The sequence below is a fragment of the Staurois parvus genome, unplaced genomic scaffold (genome assembly GCF_062004578.1).
Source record: "Staurois parvus isolate SC_StPar_1 unplaced genomic scaffold, SC_StPar_1.0 ptg000175l, whole genome shotgun sequence".
Lineage (NCBI taxonomy): Eukaryota > Metazoa > Chordata > Amphibia > Anura > Ranidae > Staurois > Staurois parvus.
In genome coordinates this window covers 1,778,265-1,795,232 of record NW_028317971.1, presented here as the reverse complement: position 1 = coordinate 1,795,232, position 16,968 = coordinate 1,778,265, and the positions used below count along the sequence as shown (strand labels likewise).

Genomic DNA, 16,968 nt, shown 5'->3' with positions numbered 1-16,968 from the left:
GCAAAATATCAACAATCTCAAGGTTACAAGTCCATCTCCAGAGAACTAGATTTGCCTTTGTCCACAGTGCGCAACATTATCAAGAAGTTTGCAACCCATGGCACTGTAGCTAATCTCCCTGGTCGTGGACGGATGAGGAAAATTGATGAAAGATTGCAACGCAGAATAGTCCGGATGGTGGATAAGCAGCCCCAAACATGTTCCAAAGACATTCAAGCTGTCCTGCAGGCTCAGGGAGCATCAGTGTCAGCGCGAACTATCCGTCGACATTTAAATGAAATGAAACGCTATGGCAGGAGACCCAGGAGGACCCCACTGCTGACACAGAGACATAAAAAAGCAAGACTACAGTTTGCCAAAATGTACTTGAGTAAGCCAAAAGCCTTCTGGGAAAACGTCTTGTGGACAGATGAGACCAAGATAGAGCTTTTCGGTAAAGCACATCATTCTACTGTTTACCGAAAACGGAATGAGGCCTACAAAGAACAAAACACAGTACCTACGGTAAAATATGGTGGAGGTTCAATGATGTTTTGGGGTTGTTTTGCTGCCTCTGGCACTGGGTGCCTTGACTGTGTGCAAGGCATCATGAAATCTGAGGATTACCAAAGGATTTTGGGTCGCACTGTAGGGCCCAGTGTCAGAAAGCTGGGTTTGCGTCCAAGATCCTGGGTCTTCCAGCAGGACAATGACCCCAAACATACGTCAAAAAGCACTCAGAAATGGATGGCAAAGAAGCGCTGGAGAGTTCTGAAGTGGCCAGCAATGAGCCCAGATCTAAATCCCATTGAACACCTGTGGAGAGATCTTAAAATTGCTGTTGGGAAAAGGTGTCCTTCCAATAAGAGAGACCTGGAGCTGTTTGCAAAGGAAGAGTGGTCCAAAATTCCGGGTGAGAGGTGTCAGAAGCTTATTGATGGTTATAGGAAGCGACTGATTTCAGTTATGTTTTCCAAAGGGTGTGCAACCAAATATTAAGTTAAGGGTGCCAATACTTTTGTCCAGCCCATTTTTGGGGTTTTGTGTGACATTATGTCATATTTGCTTTTCTGCCTCTGTTTTATATTTGTTCCAATACATACAAAGGGAATAAACATGTGTATAGCAAAACATGTGTTAATGCAATACCTTTTTTGTGTGAAATACTTGATTTTCAGGAAAAATATCAAGGGTGCCAACAATTTCGGCCATGACTGTATATATATATAAACATACGTAAAGCAAAAGAATAAGCGACTTGAGCAATGTTAACCATTTGTCATATCGATAGATTAGTTTTAATGTACAAGGCTGTACCCTTCCCACTGGAAAGTGCATATAAAATACACATGGAAAAATGCTGTAAAGCAAAACTTCAGTCTCAGGTGGATCATCTCCCCCCCCCCCCGGTGCAGCCATTATGGCATATGGACAGGCCTTCAAGTCCTGGCAGAGCCCGTTGGGGGCTCCAGTTTTCAGAAAGATGAATGGTACTGCATTTATAATACATGTAACATACACATAAATGTTTAGATTAGTTTTAATGTACAAGGCTGTACCCTTCCCCCTGGAAAGTGCATATAAAATACACATGGAAAAATGCTGTAAAGCAAAACTTCAGTCCACCTCTCAGGAGGATCATCTCCCCCCCCCCCCCCCGGTGCAGCCATTATGGCGTATGGACAGGCCTTCAAGTCCTGGCAGAGCCCGTTGGGACATCTGCGCAGCTGATTTTCTGTGTATGTGCAAAGATGGGCAAGGTTTGGGACTTTGCACCTTTTCTGTAATTAAGATTTGGGAATTCCCTGCTAGCTGTCCTTGTGTATGTGTGAGAAACCCCGCATGTGCACAGATGGTCAGGGAAACCAGCGCCTGTGCAGCTGTGCCACTTGTCTCTCTTGGAACCTGTAAGTCTGCACACACGCAGGGGGCGGGGAGTAAAAAACGTAATTCTTACTTTGGAGAGAAACATGGCAGTGCTGTTTTGCAGCATAAATAAATGACTTAGTTAAAATAACTAAATAAATAAATAATGATGTTCAGTTTTAAAGGAGGGGGGAGGAGGAGGCAGGGAAGCATGGCATGACCTTTATAGGTTTATGGAAAGCTTTAAAATCTCATACTTGGAAATGCTTATTAACCGCTTTCCCACCCCCTTATAGCCGATATACGACTACAGGGTGGCAGGGGTGCACAAAATCACGTAAATGTACATGATTTTGCTTTTCCAGGTAGGGGGTTTGCGCAAGCCGCGTGCGTGCCCTACTTGCGCCACTATTCACGACCTTGGCTGTCACCCGGTGATCGCCAAACATTACCGATGGGGGGCGAGAACTGTATGTAAACAATACAGCTCTCTACCCTGTCGGCTCCTGCACACTGATTTGTATGGCTCTGCATAGCAGAGCCATACAAAGCAGTGTGCTTACAGTTGAAACCACACACACACAGCTTACAGTAAAACAGCACACAGTTAACCCTTTGACTGCCCCACATGTTAACCCCTTCCTGCCCAGTGCCATTAGTACAGTATCAGTGTTTTTTATTAGCAGTGATCATTGTATTGGTGTCACTGGGGATGTCAGTGACACCAAGTCAGTTCCCCCCAGTGTCAAAATGCCGCCGCAGTCCCGCTATAAGTTGCTGATTGCCGCCATTACTACTTAAAATTAATTTACAAATATTGGGAATTTTTTTTAGCAAAGACATGTAGCAGAATACATTTTGGCATACATGTATGACGAAATTTGATTTTATAAATTTTTTTACTGGACATGTTTAATAGCCAAATGTCACAAATATTATTTTTTCTCAAAATTGTCGGTCTTTTTTTTTTTTTTTTATAGCGTCAATAATAAAAATGCACAGGCAATCAAATACTACCGAAAGAAAGCTCTATTTTTGAGGAAAAAAAGGACATAAATTTCATTTGGGTGCAGCTTTGCATTACCCTGCAATTGTCAGTTAAATAACGCAGCGCCGTAACGCAAAAAACAGCCTGGTCAGAAAGGGGGGTAAATCCTCTGGAGGGCAAGTGGTTAAAAATACAGGCATTTTTAAATGCAGAAATATAAATGGGTTCATTCTGCAACATTGCATTGTACTGTATATGATCATGCTCTTGCTATATTGTCAGTTTCTTATTTATAAGCAAGCATATAAAAGAAATACATTTCATCTCATCTTCAACCAGGGATTTTACTATTAGCAAGCGCAATGTGTACAAGCATAGTTCTTTACCACCAGATGGAGCCAGACAAACAGGTTTCGCATATTGCTTTTAAAGCAAATCCCCAGTTTTTTTTTTTTAAAAAAGAGAAAATTCCACTTCAGGTGAACAATATATTCACACTCATTTTAGCAAACTTTATATCAGATCCTTACATGCTTTATTCACATAGACATTGTGGTAAACCACAAAGGTGCACTTGCACAAATATTTCTGAGCAATGCTAAATGTGAGGATCTGCATTTGCTATAATTATATGATCAGTCTCTGTGTTATAAAAACATCACCTCCTGAGGAACCTTCCAATGCAGCAACCACATTGGTGGGGATTCCCCATTCTATGCAGGAGGATGCTGCATCAGACTCTGGGCAGACTTCTGCTACATGCAGCAAGCTAAATACAGAAGCTGGGCATCTGCCTGCTGGAAAATCAGTCCCCCAATTCTAATGCTGCCACTAGGGTCCCATGGAAAGGGCTTTTTTGGCACACTGGAATGGAATGAGTCCTTTACATTACAAATGGCACATAACGTGAAAAATGCACTAACCTAAGAATACTATTTAAAGGATAAGTTCACCTTTTAAAAAAAAATAATAATAAATGCACATCTTTTTGCAGGTAAAGAAATGTACATTTATTATTTTTACATCCTGTAAAGCATTGCACCTGCAATCAGCAGGTTGCAGGTACAATGCCAGGCTCCTGCAATCAGCAGATTGCAGGTATAATGCCAGGCTCCTGCAATCAGCAGATTGCAGGTGCAATGCCAGGCTCCTGCAATCAGCAGGTTGCAGGTACAATGCCAGGCTCCTGCAATCAGCAGATTGCAGGTACAATGCCAGGCTCCTGCAATCAGCAGTTTGCAAGTACAATGCCAGGCTCCTGGAATCAGCAGATTGCAGGTGCAATGCCAGGCTCCTGCAATCAGCAGGTTGCAGGTACAATGCCAGGCTCCTGCAATCAGCAGATTGCAGGTACAATGCCAGGCTCCTGCAATCAGCAGTTTGCAAGTACAATGCCAGGCTCCTGGAATCAGCAGATTGCAGGTGCAATGTCAGGCCCCTGCAACTCTTGTACAGGCAGGCAGCTACTGAATGGCAGAAAGAATCAACGGACTATGGGAGCAGTCACCAGCTCCCTCGCAGTTCATTGATAAATATTATTATTATTATACAGGATTTATATAGCGCCAACAGTTTGCTCAGCACTTTACAAGGAGACATTACAGCAACAATACAGTTCAATACAAGAGGGTTAGGAGGGCCGTGCTCCTTGGAGAACTATTGACATAACTCTGTATCACTAGCAGTGAATGATGAAAGTGAGCCTTCCCACCTGTTAGCTAGGTGTCTCATCACACAGCGAAAGCAAAAGGATGTTACATCACTTTCAACGCAAAACATGTCATTTTCACACCTGCAAATCATGTAGTGTTTCCATTTTTTTGTCTAACCTCTGTATATAAACAACTGTTGCAGGGGTAATGAAATTTGTTCTACATTGAGTGCCTTGAAACTCATTGGCATGTGGTTAGAGCCAGCTGTGCTGCACGTGTACTCCACTTAGAGGTCACTTTTGGAAGAAGTAAGAGGGGGAGCTGATTCAGCTTAATACTGTACCCCTCTCTTGTCTCTATTGGCTTGTGTCAACGTGCTTTTGTTCACTTTGAGGACCAGTTCACACTACATGCGTTTAAGTTGCTTTTATTCTGCATCCAAAACGCACAGAAAGTAAGTTATATGGTTTTCAATGTCATGGTTCACATCCAGTGCGTTCCGGTTGCAAAAAAAAAGTAGAACATTCTGCATTTTTTTTCTGCACAGAACTGTACTGGAACATGGTAAAACACATAAAAAATGCACCAGAATGCTCCAAAACGCAAAAAAATGCACTGGAACGCAAATGTCCCTATTTGAGCCACATCCATCAGATCATCGCCTACAGCTATCACCTTTTGTACCACCTCCCTCTTCCTTTAGATTGTAAACGCCACGAGCAGGGCCCTCCTATCCTTCTGTACTGAAATGTATTGTAATTGTAATGTCTCCCTTTATATTGTGAAGTGCTGTGCAAAACTGTTGGCGCTATATTAATCCTGTATAATAATAACAATAATAGTTTAAATTGAAGAAAATGAGAAGGTAAAAATGAACTTTAAAGCATAAAAAACTCACTTATCAAACTTATCAAAAATTCATCAAAACTGCACCGCAATGAGTCAAAAGTGTGCATGCGGAAACGCATCCAGAATGCATCTGGACTGCGTTTCTATAGTGTGAACCAGCCCTGAATCGGTTTGCATTCCCATTCATCTGTATGGGAATGCAAAATCTGCCTGAAGCAGGTCAAATGCAGGTCAGAAGGAGGTCAAATGCACCTATCAATTAATTCGGAATAGCTTCTCACACTGATGTCAAACTCATGCCAGAAGTATTTTCTTCTTTTTAAAAGAAAACTCAGCTGTCCTCAGCTTAACAAGATACATATTACAAAGTGCTCCATTTGACATTTTTTTTTAAAAAAACGGTACAGTGGATGCTGGAGCACCGTTTTACTTCTTCCGCTGTTTTTATGTTTCTAGAATCTGACATTATGCTTTATTAAACAAACATTATTCCATTCTTGACAATGTGACATAAAATGAACAGTTACAAATTCTAAATGTTGTTGTCATCCAGGCATCAAGAAACAACAAATGTAAATTGTAATGCTAAACTATCAGCCATCAGTGCATATACTGGGTTTTAAAATAAATAGTGAAATACAGGATCAATGTCAGGAAATGAAAAGCAAGATTGCTCCTTTCTATTTTTGTAGATCTCTTGACATCCACATTTCCACCTCCTCTATGTAAAGCATGGCAGTATACAGTTTTATAAAAAGAGCAAACAGGAGGCGCAAACCCCTAGTGCATTATCCAAGGCTTATTAATAAGTAAAAAGGGATAAAAACATACTCACAAACATGGCATAAAAGTAAGACTTAGTAGAAAGGTGGAGATGGCCATAACAATGGCGGGGTGTCCGACTGTCAGTATCGTCGGCTTGCTGACGCGTTTCAGGGATGAATCCCTTTCTTCAAAGCTAATTAGCTCTGAGGAAAGGGATTCGTCCCCAAAACCCATCAGCAAGCCGACTGTACTGACAGTCGGACACCCCGCCATTGTTATGGCCATCTCCACCTTTCTACTAAGCCTTACTTTTATGCCATGTTTGTGAGTATGTTTTTATCCCTTTTTACTTATTAATAAACCTTGGATAATGCACTAGGGGTCTGCGCCTCCTGTTTGCTCTTTTTCCAGTTGTTGATTTCCCTATCTGAGGAGGGCAGCATCTCTGAAAGACTATCCATAGGCAATTTCGGTCCTGGTTCCCCTGGCTTTCCTTTGGCATTTGATCCCTGGAGCGCTGGAGAGTATATTTGTTATATAGTTTTATAATGCATGTGTCATAATTTCCATTTTGCCTTGTTTTGTTAGGGGGAAAATGGAATTCCAGGATTGAATGGCCCAGCAGGTATAATGGTAAGTTTGCAAAAAGGGGGACCTATCCTCAGTTTCCTGGACAGTCCATATGAACCTGTGAGATGCTTACCTATCATTTATTAAACACTTACAACCAATTCTTTATAGTTTCTTATGATTCTGATGAAAATGTATTTTAGAAGATATTGTTTAGAGACTTACATACCCCATATTGCTTGTACCAAACAAGCATCCTTGTGTCACAAGAAAATACTGGCAGCAACAATGGCAGTACTGACTGAAGTATGGTTATAAATAAATGTTTTTGCGCACATCATTCTGTCCAGACAGATGTAGATTCTAAAATTGATGCTGAACTGAAATAACAGTCTGCCAGTGATGTCATGAACAGTGGGCACAGCTCCCATAAGCACAGACAGACGTACAAAAAATAAACTATTTTTTATGCAGTAGAATTTTTTTCTGTTTAGGTAGATGAGGACTTAGATACACCTTTTATTCAATTCCATATGCATCCTTCTTCTTGAAATGTGATTTTGTATCTACTATGCAGATTGTAACTTTAAAGGGACATGAAGTATAGAAATATGAGAGCTGCAAATGGTAGCTTGTTTTTTAAAGGTTCAAGCTTTGGTGCTTCTGTCCATGTTTCCCTCACTACTGTCACAGACCTGGATCCCCACACCTAATTTACTTATGTGTATTCCAGGTGGGTGACTCACCTCCATGGGGAATGACTTGTGTTGAGAGCAGGGGCGGACTGGTCATTTGGAAACTTGGGCACTGCCCGAGGGCCCGTGGTCAGTAGGGAGCTCCATGAGATGCCCTGATTCCTTTTTCATAGGCTTTTTCGAGTTTGGGCAAGGACACGGGCCCCATGATCCCTTGTTGCCCGGCCCCATGAGTTGTCAGTCCACCCCTGGTTGAGAGCATGATTACTGTGCACTTTCAGCACAATAACTAAGATGTCACATTAGCTTCATTTGTGACTGGGAGCTTCCGATCATGGGGCTGCTGTGACAGCCAATCACAGCAGTCAAGGGATCTGGAAGCCCACCTCCCAGCATTTAGATCCTTCTAAAGGGCCAGGGGGTGTGGCATCAAGGTGTTAACAATTTCCATTGTACAGGCAATTACGGATTCATGTCTTGCACACTCAAGCACTATCTTTGGGTAGAAACATAAGGCAATACTTGTATCATTAAAACATTATCTGGGACTGCATGGGTGCCAAAATGAATGAATACCCCAGATTTGACCATAACAGTATATAAGTGAATCAGATAAAGATCTTGCTATTACATGGTTGCATTAAACAGCTATCTAAACCATATTGGTTCAAACCTATTTTAACATATGTTCATTTGTGAAATAGTCAGACTGGACTAAACCAATAATTAGGTTCCCTAATATGATTCCAGACTCTGAGATAAACCCCCTACAAGCTTCATTTATCTCTTAGAACCTCTTGTGCTGAAATCTCTGCAATTTAGCTTTAATATTTTCCACCTTTACAGCCGTTAAAAGTCTTATTCTCCCCATTGGATTTACCTGATATAATATATTTGTCCAATAACATGAGAATGGCAGCAACGTGATTTTCCATAAGTAAGTGAAATTACATGAATTGTTAACTCTATAGTAAAGTTCACCTAAAACACTGAACCAGTTGCGTTACAATACATACTTCTGTAATCTCACCGCTTAATAGAATATCGTGTCTATGCACGTTCAAGCTCGGCAGAGAGCATATTATTCTCTTTTATAGGTTTAAATTGTTTTCATGCTTTAGTTCTTTAAATAGCCCTTTGTTATTAATTCTAGGCAGTAATATGAAGTCAGCATGGGGCCTCAAATGCTAGGTGGCTTTATTGATTGTTTTAAATTACCCACACATCTGGCAATTTTTTTTTTCTTGAGACTGTGAACCTTAATCTCATTTGCGAACATTGTTTTTTATTAATGCCCAGTCTCATTAGGATAACATGTCATAAGAATAGTACAATTACAAAGCCTTCCCCTCTTGCCCATCCACATCATATTGTGAATGTTTGCAGTTTCCATAACAACTTCTGCCTTGCTTCACAGAAACTCTTTTTTGTCCAATTCCTGTTTACATATTTATCATCTAATTAACCCCTTCACACCTGAATTTTACATCTTTAATGTATACGAAATGCCAATATAAAGAAATGACTGTCTGACCCTTTGTTCCCAAGCCTTTTCTACAGGGGCAGCTTCAGACAAATTTTTTTTGGGGTACAATGCTAGTGCTTGAAGTATGAGAGGGGGTGCTACGCACTAAGTGCACCATCTACTGTGTTCATGTGGAATTTACCAGCAAGTGGGTGTGGCCAGCAGGTTTCTTCATGGTCATTGGCTTGTAATGTAACACTTTTCCCCCTTTGTATAGACCAAATGAGACCTGGGGGTGAACTGAAGAGACTGTGGGATTAAAATAACCCCAGCTTGGACCAGAAATGAAAACCCCCAGCTTGTGTCAAAGCCAGCAATAATCCCCAGCACCACAAAATAATGAAATCCACACTAATTAACCCACAGTAGGACACATAAATTAAACCCCTAGCACAGCACAGTAATTAACCAGGGCATGGTTCAATACTCAACCCTCAGCACGGCATAGTAATTACCCCCCAGCATTACACAACAATTGTCCCCAAAAATTACACAATTAGACCCCAAAATAAACAACAATTAGTCCCAAATACTGCATAGTAATTAACTCACAGTACATCAGAACAATTAACCCCCAGCACGTCGGAACAATTAGCCCAAAGCATGGCACAGTAATAGACCCCCAGCACAACACAATAATAAATCCTGAGCACAGCAGAGTAAAGAACCTCCAGCAATATGTATTAATTAACCCCCAACATCGCACAATAATAAGCCCCCATCAGTATAGCTATCTGTTGGCCCCATTCATTGTGCAACATACACATAGCATACAGAGTGAAGAGGTTAGCACTATATGTGTGAGGGTCAGGACTACGTACAACATTAGTTCCTCAGTGTGCCCTCTTACATTGGTCATCAGTAGTCAGAGTGCCCCCTTACATTAGTTTTCATTGTGCATCTGCACAATGGTGGTTGGTGTGCCCCCTGTACAATGGTGATCAGTATGTCCTCTGTATATCAATAAAAAGCAAAAAATGCAGCACAACCCTGCACATCCTCTATAAAATTGTACAAATGGACTTATAAGTGCAATGATAAAACTTATATATTAATATCCAGTGCAAATCAAGCAATGCATTGCAAAATAGCAGTGATGGTGTCTCCCCCTTTGCAGAAATATTTTGAGAAATTGCATAGCTGCAATGTGAAAACAATAGTGAAACCCTCTAAGTACAATAATAATAGCAGAGATGGAAATCAACCAGTGCATTAGAACATAGTAGTGATGGTGTCATCCTCTCTACAAAAGATAAGAAATATTGCAGAGCTACAAAATGCAAATAGTGGTGAAACCCCCTATATATAATCATAATAAATATAAAATTGATGTACATATTTTACTTTTATTCTGAATATATATAGTGGGTTTCACCACTATTTGCACTTTGCAACTCAGCAATATTTCTTCACTTTTGCAGAGAGGGTACACCCTTCCTACTATATTCTAATGCACTGGTTGATTTGCATATCTGCATTTATTATTGTGTATAGAGAGTTGCACCATTGTTTGCACATTGCAGCTCTGCAATCTCAGAAAATATGTTTGCAGAGAGGGTGACACCATCACTACTATACTGCAATACATTGCTTGACTTGCACTGGATATTCATATATAGATTGTATCATTGCACTTTCTAGGCCTATTTTTTTTTTTTTTTTTCATTTTATAGAGGAAGTGTAGGGCTGCATTGCATTTTTTGCTTTTTATTGATTCGTGCTGGATGTGGGAACCAGATAAAAAGATTCTGTGGTTATTGCTTTTGAGATTTTTTTTGGTTGCACTGTACTTTTATTTGATTTGGTATGTCCTCTGTATACCGGAGCCAGTGACCCTACATACTGGTGGTCAATGTGCCCCTGTATACTGGTGGTCAGTAATTTTTTTTCAAAAAATAGGTGCAGAATCTCAACCACGCTTCCACCACAATACAAATGAGCCCCTTGCCAGAGGGGGAAAGCATGCCATAACAAATGATGGTTCTGGGCAAACTATACTAACAGTTGCAGGGTTTTAAAAAGGCATTGTTAAACACCAGAAGTGTGTTACACACAGGGTGCAGAGTTAAGGAGTATAATATGCACAGTGAAGGGTTCAGGAGTGTGTAATGTGCTCCTTACAGAGTACAGGGTTCAGGCTTGCACTACATACAGAGTGCAATGTTCATACGTGCGCTATGCACACAATGCAGAGTTCATGATTGTGCTACGCACATAATGCGGGGTTCAGGAGTGCTCTACACACAATGCTGAGTTCAGGAGTGCACTACATACAGAGTGCAGTGTTTGGATGTGCACTACGCGCACACTGCAGGGTTTAGGCGTGTGCCATGCACACAATGCAGGATTCAGGTGTGTACTACACAGACAATGCAGGGTTCAGGAATGAGCTACGCACACAATGCAGGGTTTAGGAGTGTGCTATGCACGCAATGCAGGGTTCAGGAGTGCGCTAAACACACAATTCAGGGTTCAGGAGTGTGCTACACACCCAATGCAGGGTTCTGGAGTGTGCTACATACACAGTGAAGAGATCAGCAGAGCACTACGTACACAATTTACAGTTCAGGAGTGCACTACGTACAGAGTACAGTGTTCAGGCACACAGGTGTGCTCTATGCACACAATACAGGGTCCGGAATGCACTTGGTACAGAGTGCAGTGTTTAGGTTTGCACTACACACACAATGCAGGGTTTGGAAGTGCGACATGCACACAATGCAGGGTTCAGGAGTGCTCTACACAGACAAACCAGGGTTCAGGAATGAGCTACGGACACAATGCAGGGTTTAGGAGTGTGCAAAGCATGCAATGGAGGATTCAGGAGTGCGCTAAACACACAATGCAGGGTTCAGGAGTGCGCTACACACCCAATTCAGGGTTCAGGAATGTGCTGCATAAACAGTGCAGAGATCAGGAACGCACTACGTACACAATTCAGGGTTCAGGAGTGTACTACGTATAGAGTTCAGTGTTCAGGTGTGTGCTATGCACACAATACAGGGTTCAGGTGTGTGCTACATACAAAGTCTATGGTTCAGGTGTACATTACGTACACAAAGCAGGGTTCAGGTGTGTGCTACATACGCAGTGCAGTAATCAGGAGTGAGCTATGTACAAGAGGCTTGGCATGTTTCTAGAGTGTAGGAAACAGAGGGTCAGCAGAATGCCTGCCACCAGAGGACACAATCCTTTGTTTTCCATCCATTCTTTTTGTATTGTGACACCAGCAATGTTTATGTTAAAGATAAAGCAAGCAGAGGGATGGATGGATGGACGGATGAACAGAACACACAGACATACTGCATTCTCTTCTCCCTGTCAAGAGTCTCTGTAGCAACCAGGACCAGTGCTGGTAGAAAGGAATGCATGATGTGTGTGTTCTGTCTGTCCCACTGAGAATCTTTACTAGAAGCGTTGCTGGTGTCAGAATACAGCATGGATGGATTGGATAAACAATCTTGTATTCTGTGACTCATTAAATGTCATTGGCTTTTGTGACCATAGCTGCTGTATCTCTCCACAGGAAAAAAAAGGGTTTTTTTTGGCAGCAATAGAGGACATACAGGCAATAAATTAAAGAAAAGAAACTGTAACACATACAAGTAATGTAATGTGCATTATGGGGTGCTTAAATAATTTTTTGTGGTGCTTTAGCACTCCCAAGCTCCTATCTAGCACCTTCCCTGCGTTTCTATATGTTAGATTGTTGTTACCTTGGAGTCAGTTCCTACATATGAGCAGTATTGTAATACGTATAAAGCAAAACTGAGTAGGAGTCAGCAGTTGTACACCTGACTGTAGTAATCAGAGTGTTACTTTAATTGGAACCTATGAATTTTGTTAAGTAAAATAACTTCAAACAATAGACAAGACCAGTAATGAAAGGTCAGAGACTGTGTAGCATATAATGATGCAGCACCAATTACACAAAAAGTACAACTAAAGATGTACAAATGTCTTAGCTCAACCAGGCCTAAGCAACTACAAATTTTCAAATTGCATTCTGATTTGAGTTTGGAAGCTGAAGGCCATCGTAGTTAGAACTGGGCAATGATGACAGAAATTGTGGTAGAAATTGTGACATGAGGTGGCAGGGGCGAACTGACAACTCATGGGGCCCCTGGGCAATAGGGGATCATGGGGCCCCTGTGTCCTTGCCCAAAACTCAAAAAAGCCTATGAAAAATGTACCAGGGGCATCTCATGGGGCCCCCTACTGACCCCGGGCCCCCAGGCAGTGCCCGAGTTTCCATATGGTCAGTCCGCCCCTGTGAGGTAGTTATCTGCCTTGTGTGGCTGTACTAGGAAAAAGAGAAACTGCATTTTGCTCTACAAATAGAATACTCTGCTTTAGACAATCTTTAAGAGGGCTGGCTACAAACATATTGCTTGCCCCATACCACAAAGCAGTTAGGTTAGCTGAAGTGATTGCATTCTATAGTGACTTGTCCCGCAGCAAGGAGGTGAGTCAAAAAATCATCCATAAGTAGAATCTAGAGCAGGGGTCTCCAAACTATGGCCCTCCAGGTGTTGAGGAAATGCAAGTCCCATGAGGCCTTGCAAGACAGCCACAGGCAAGACTCCCAGAGGCAGAGGCATGATGGGACTTGTAGTACTTCAACAGCTGAAGGGCCATAGTTTGCAGACCGCTGATCTAGAAGTCACTTCTCCGTTGTGCCATGTCCAATCATAGTACTGTGGCAAATTCTTTGAGCAGAAAAATATCTATGAAATCTTTGGAGACGTATAGCAGTTAATTGGTTCTGGGGAAGTATACATTTTGGAATGTTTTAAATGACTACAGAAAGGTCATGGATGCAACCCTGCTACTACTGAGCAAGTTGGAAATATACTGGTATAGGACCAGCAATGTGGGCACATTTCACCAGAGGGTCTATGGTGCTTAAGTAGGTGTTTGCAAGACTGTGTTTCATTTATGTTCTGTACTGTTGACTGTGTGATTCTTCCTGAAAAGGACTATGCAGCTAGGCTTTTGTATGACTAATTTTACTAAGTTTGGGATAGCAAGCCTTTAGCTACACAATAATTTTCCTGTAGCAATAGGGCATCAATGCTAAATGTATAGTAGCTGTTTAAGTTGTATACAAGTTTGCCACCAGCTCTGGTCAAATGCGGGTTTAACAGTTGTGCAGTAATTCTGACTCTGCATGTGTTTTCTACATTACCACACTGACAGCACCATCCTCTGTGTATTACTAGCAGAGAAATGAATAAATAATATTCTCACCCATTCCATGAGAGCCTGGAGAAGAATTTTCATCTTACACTCATGTGTCTGAGACAAAACCAGTTTCTTAATTTTCTTTCTTTGACATGGAGCTATTGGCATCTAGTATAATGTTCATTCTAAATACAGTACAACATCTGGGTGCTCCATATGTAAAATATGTTTTCTTTTTACAGGGCCCAAAGGGATTTCCAGGTGTGAAAGGTGAAAGAGTAAGTAATCCATACAAGCCTTAGATCTGCAGGTTGTATGTGATTATAGTTACCTCTATAGAGGGTTAGTTGGGAAAGTTTAGCTGTGTAATTTTTTATTTCCTATTGCTGTTACTATCTACCTTTGCCCATTCAGAGTGGGTTAAACATGTTATACTTTTAAGTCAGATTGAAAATTTGTCTCACATGTCACACAAGGAGAGTGTACCCTTAAAATGTATGTATAGCCAAAACATTTTTGCAGCTTTGGATAGAGTATTAGAGCATTAGACCCTTTGCCATGCTTTTATTGCTATCTGTATCCCTGCTAGGTATATTCACCCTATTTGTCCTGGTGATGATTGTCACCAAGACAAAAAGTGATGGGAAATCCAGAATGCTAAAGTTGTTACCAGAGCAAGAGATGGAAGTAAATTTTCCCATGGAAACACTTACTTTGCTTACTATATAAGACAAATCTCTCACAGACAAGAAATATGTTGATGGGGTTTTAAAGGATGAGTTCACCTTCGGGAAACATATTACATGTTCCACCCATTTTTAAGGATCATTGTGGCGTTTCCCTATTGACTTGAAAGTGTACTGTTCGGAAGGCGGCATCATCACAAGTAGGGTCAACTTTGCCTTTGTTGTGGGTGGTTGGCAGGCGGAAAAATGCAGCTCAACCACGCATTTTTGCTGCCCCCTAACCGCAAGTGTAAACAAGGTTTAAGGCTTTGTTCACGCAGGTCATACTACAGTGAGGCCATATTTAGCTGCACAGGGATGCACAGGTGTTCTGTGCATCCCCGTACAGGCTGTCCCATTGACGTCAATTAGGACACTGCAGCTGCATGGGAATGCACAGTGTTTCTATGTATTCCTGTGCAGACAGTCCCATTCATGTCAATTGGGACACAGCAGCTGCATGGACACAGCCACTACTCCCAACTTGACATCCATGTGGGTGCATGTCCCTGAAATCACTCTGTCTGGGTTTGGGGCCATGCACCTACACCCTACATCCTACACGGATGTCATAACTGTCCTTGCAGCTGCTGCGTCCCAATTGACACGAATGGGACTGCCTGCACAGGGATGCACAGAACACCTGTGCATCCCCGTGCAAGTTAACTCTGATATCCATGGGCATACACTTTAGAACACCCTATGTGAACAAGGCCTTAGTAGGAATTTAGCAGAAATGTTGTAAGTTATATTGTGTTTATGCATGCAAATAATGATTTTAGAGGTTTTTTTTTATGAAAATAGCAACTTGATAAACATTTGTCCAAATGTCATGAGGCCTTAAAAAGCACCTTTTTTATTCTACTGGTCATGTGCTTTCGGAAATGCATGGTTTGGGGGGTCTTTTACAAACACTGAAAGCTGTAAGGGAAAAAAAAAAGCAATGGAAAAATTGCAAAAATGGTCTCGCCACCTGAGTTTAAACGTTGAGAGCAGGACCAGGCAGTGAAAGGGATAACCCCCTCTTCTAAATCCAAGTTAAAAAAACGTTGTTTTGACTATACATATACCTTAAAATAAGCTTGCCTAAATGATTCTTAGTGTATTTTCACTTTTGCAGCCAAACTGGGATACACCTACTTTTTATTTGTTACATTCATACATTCCCATTTATAAAATATAAATATTTTAAAAATGTAGCTTACCTTTTCAGATGTTCTATTCTGGACCCTCTAGCAAGGAAAAATCTTACATAGTTCTCTTTGTAGGGGCAGCTGTATTACCCAAAATTAATCATATCTGTTCTGTACAGTCAGATCTTCATTATCAGTTGTAAGTAGATTTGAACACTAACAATGGGTTAAAGTTTTAGAGGCTGAGCTTCTCGCATTGTATGTTAATGAGGACAGAGTTAGGACAAATGTAAAATGTGAGGAATAGTTAATAGATTTCTATAAACGTGCTGTGTGAATGGCAATGCATAACAAACATATAGCGGGGTTTTCTCAAAATTGACTGCAAAAGTGGAAAAATGCTTTAAAGCAGTGTGTTGGACAAGAAGGGAAAGTGTTAATGGAGATTTAAGTACTATTCTTTTTTATGCTAATTAGCCCCAGTCTGTTACCTGAATAAGACTTTAGAGCTTTTCTGTTTTTGAATTTCATTTATATCACCATGGGCTTACAATGGGTTTCACTTTGGTTTGTTGTCCCCAATTATCTGCCTTAAAGGGATTATCAAGCATTATACTATGACTTTGTAAGATGTGCAAGATGTAACTGTGTCTGTTTCCTCCTTCCTACAATTTAGAGAAGAAATTAGGGTAGAACAGAAAGGAATAGATACATGTTATACTTCCATAGCTTTATTCAGATAACGCTTGCCTTTTCAAATCCCTCTAATATGGTTGCCACAGACATGTTTAGTTCTTTGTATAGATGCATGCAGAACAATGTAAAATTGAGTGCAATTAAAAAAAATACATTAAAAAAATTATGGATCATACATACCATTATATTTACAATATCCTATATTAAACTATATTTTTAAATAAATCTAGTTTAAGTCTGGAGTCACTTTCATTGGAAAATCTACTTCCAAAAACTGCATGTAGTCTCAAAGCCATCACTTGAAAACATTTAGGTGTGTTATATAATTTTCTTGAATTACT

At 40.9% G+C, this 16,968-nt stretch overlaps 1 protein-coding gene across 1 annotated transcript in view; it reads left to right on the top strand.

Annotated features, from left to right (window-relative positions):
• LOC149462377 (uncharacterized) overlaps positions 1-16,968 on the top strand; it is a 459,390-nt gene that overhangs the window by 309,068 nt on the left and 133,354 nt on the right. Inside the window, exons 81-82 of the mRNA XM_089676871.1 lie at positions 6,688-6,732; positions 14,316-14,351. Coding sequence (XP_089532997.1) covers positions 6,688-6,732; positions 14,316-14,351 — 81 coding nt within the window. The remainder of the gene's footprint in view (positions 1-6,687; positions 6,733-14,315; positions 14,352-16,968) is intronic.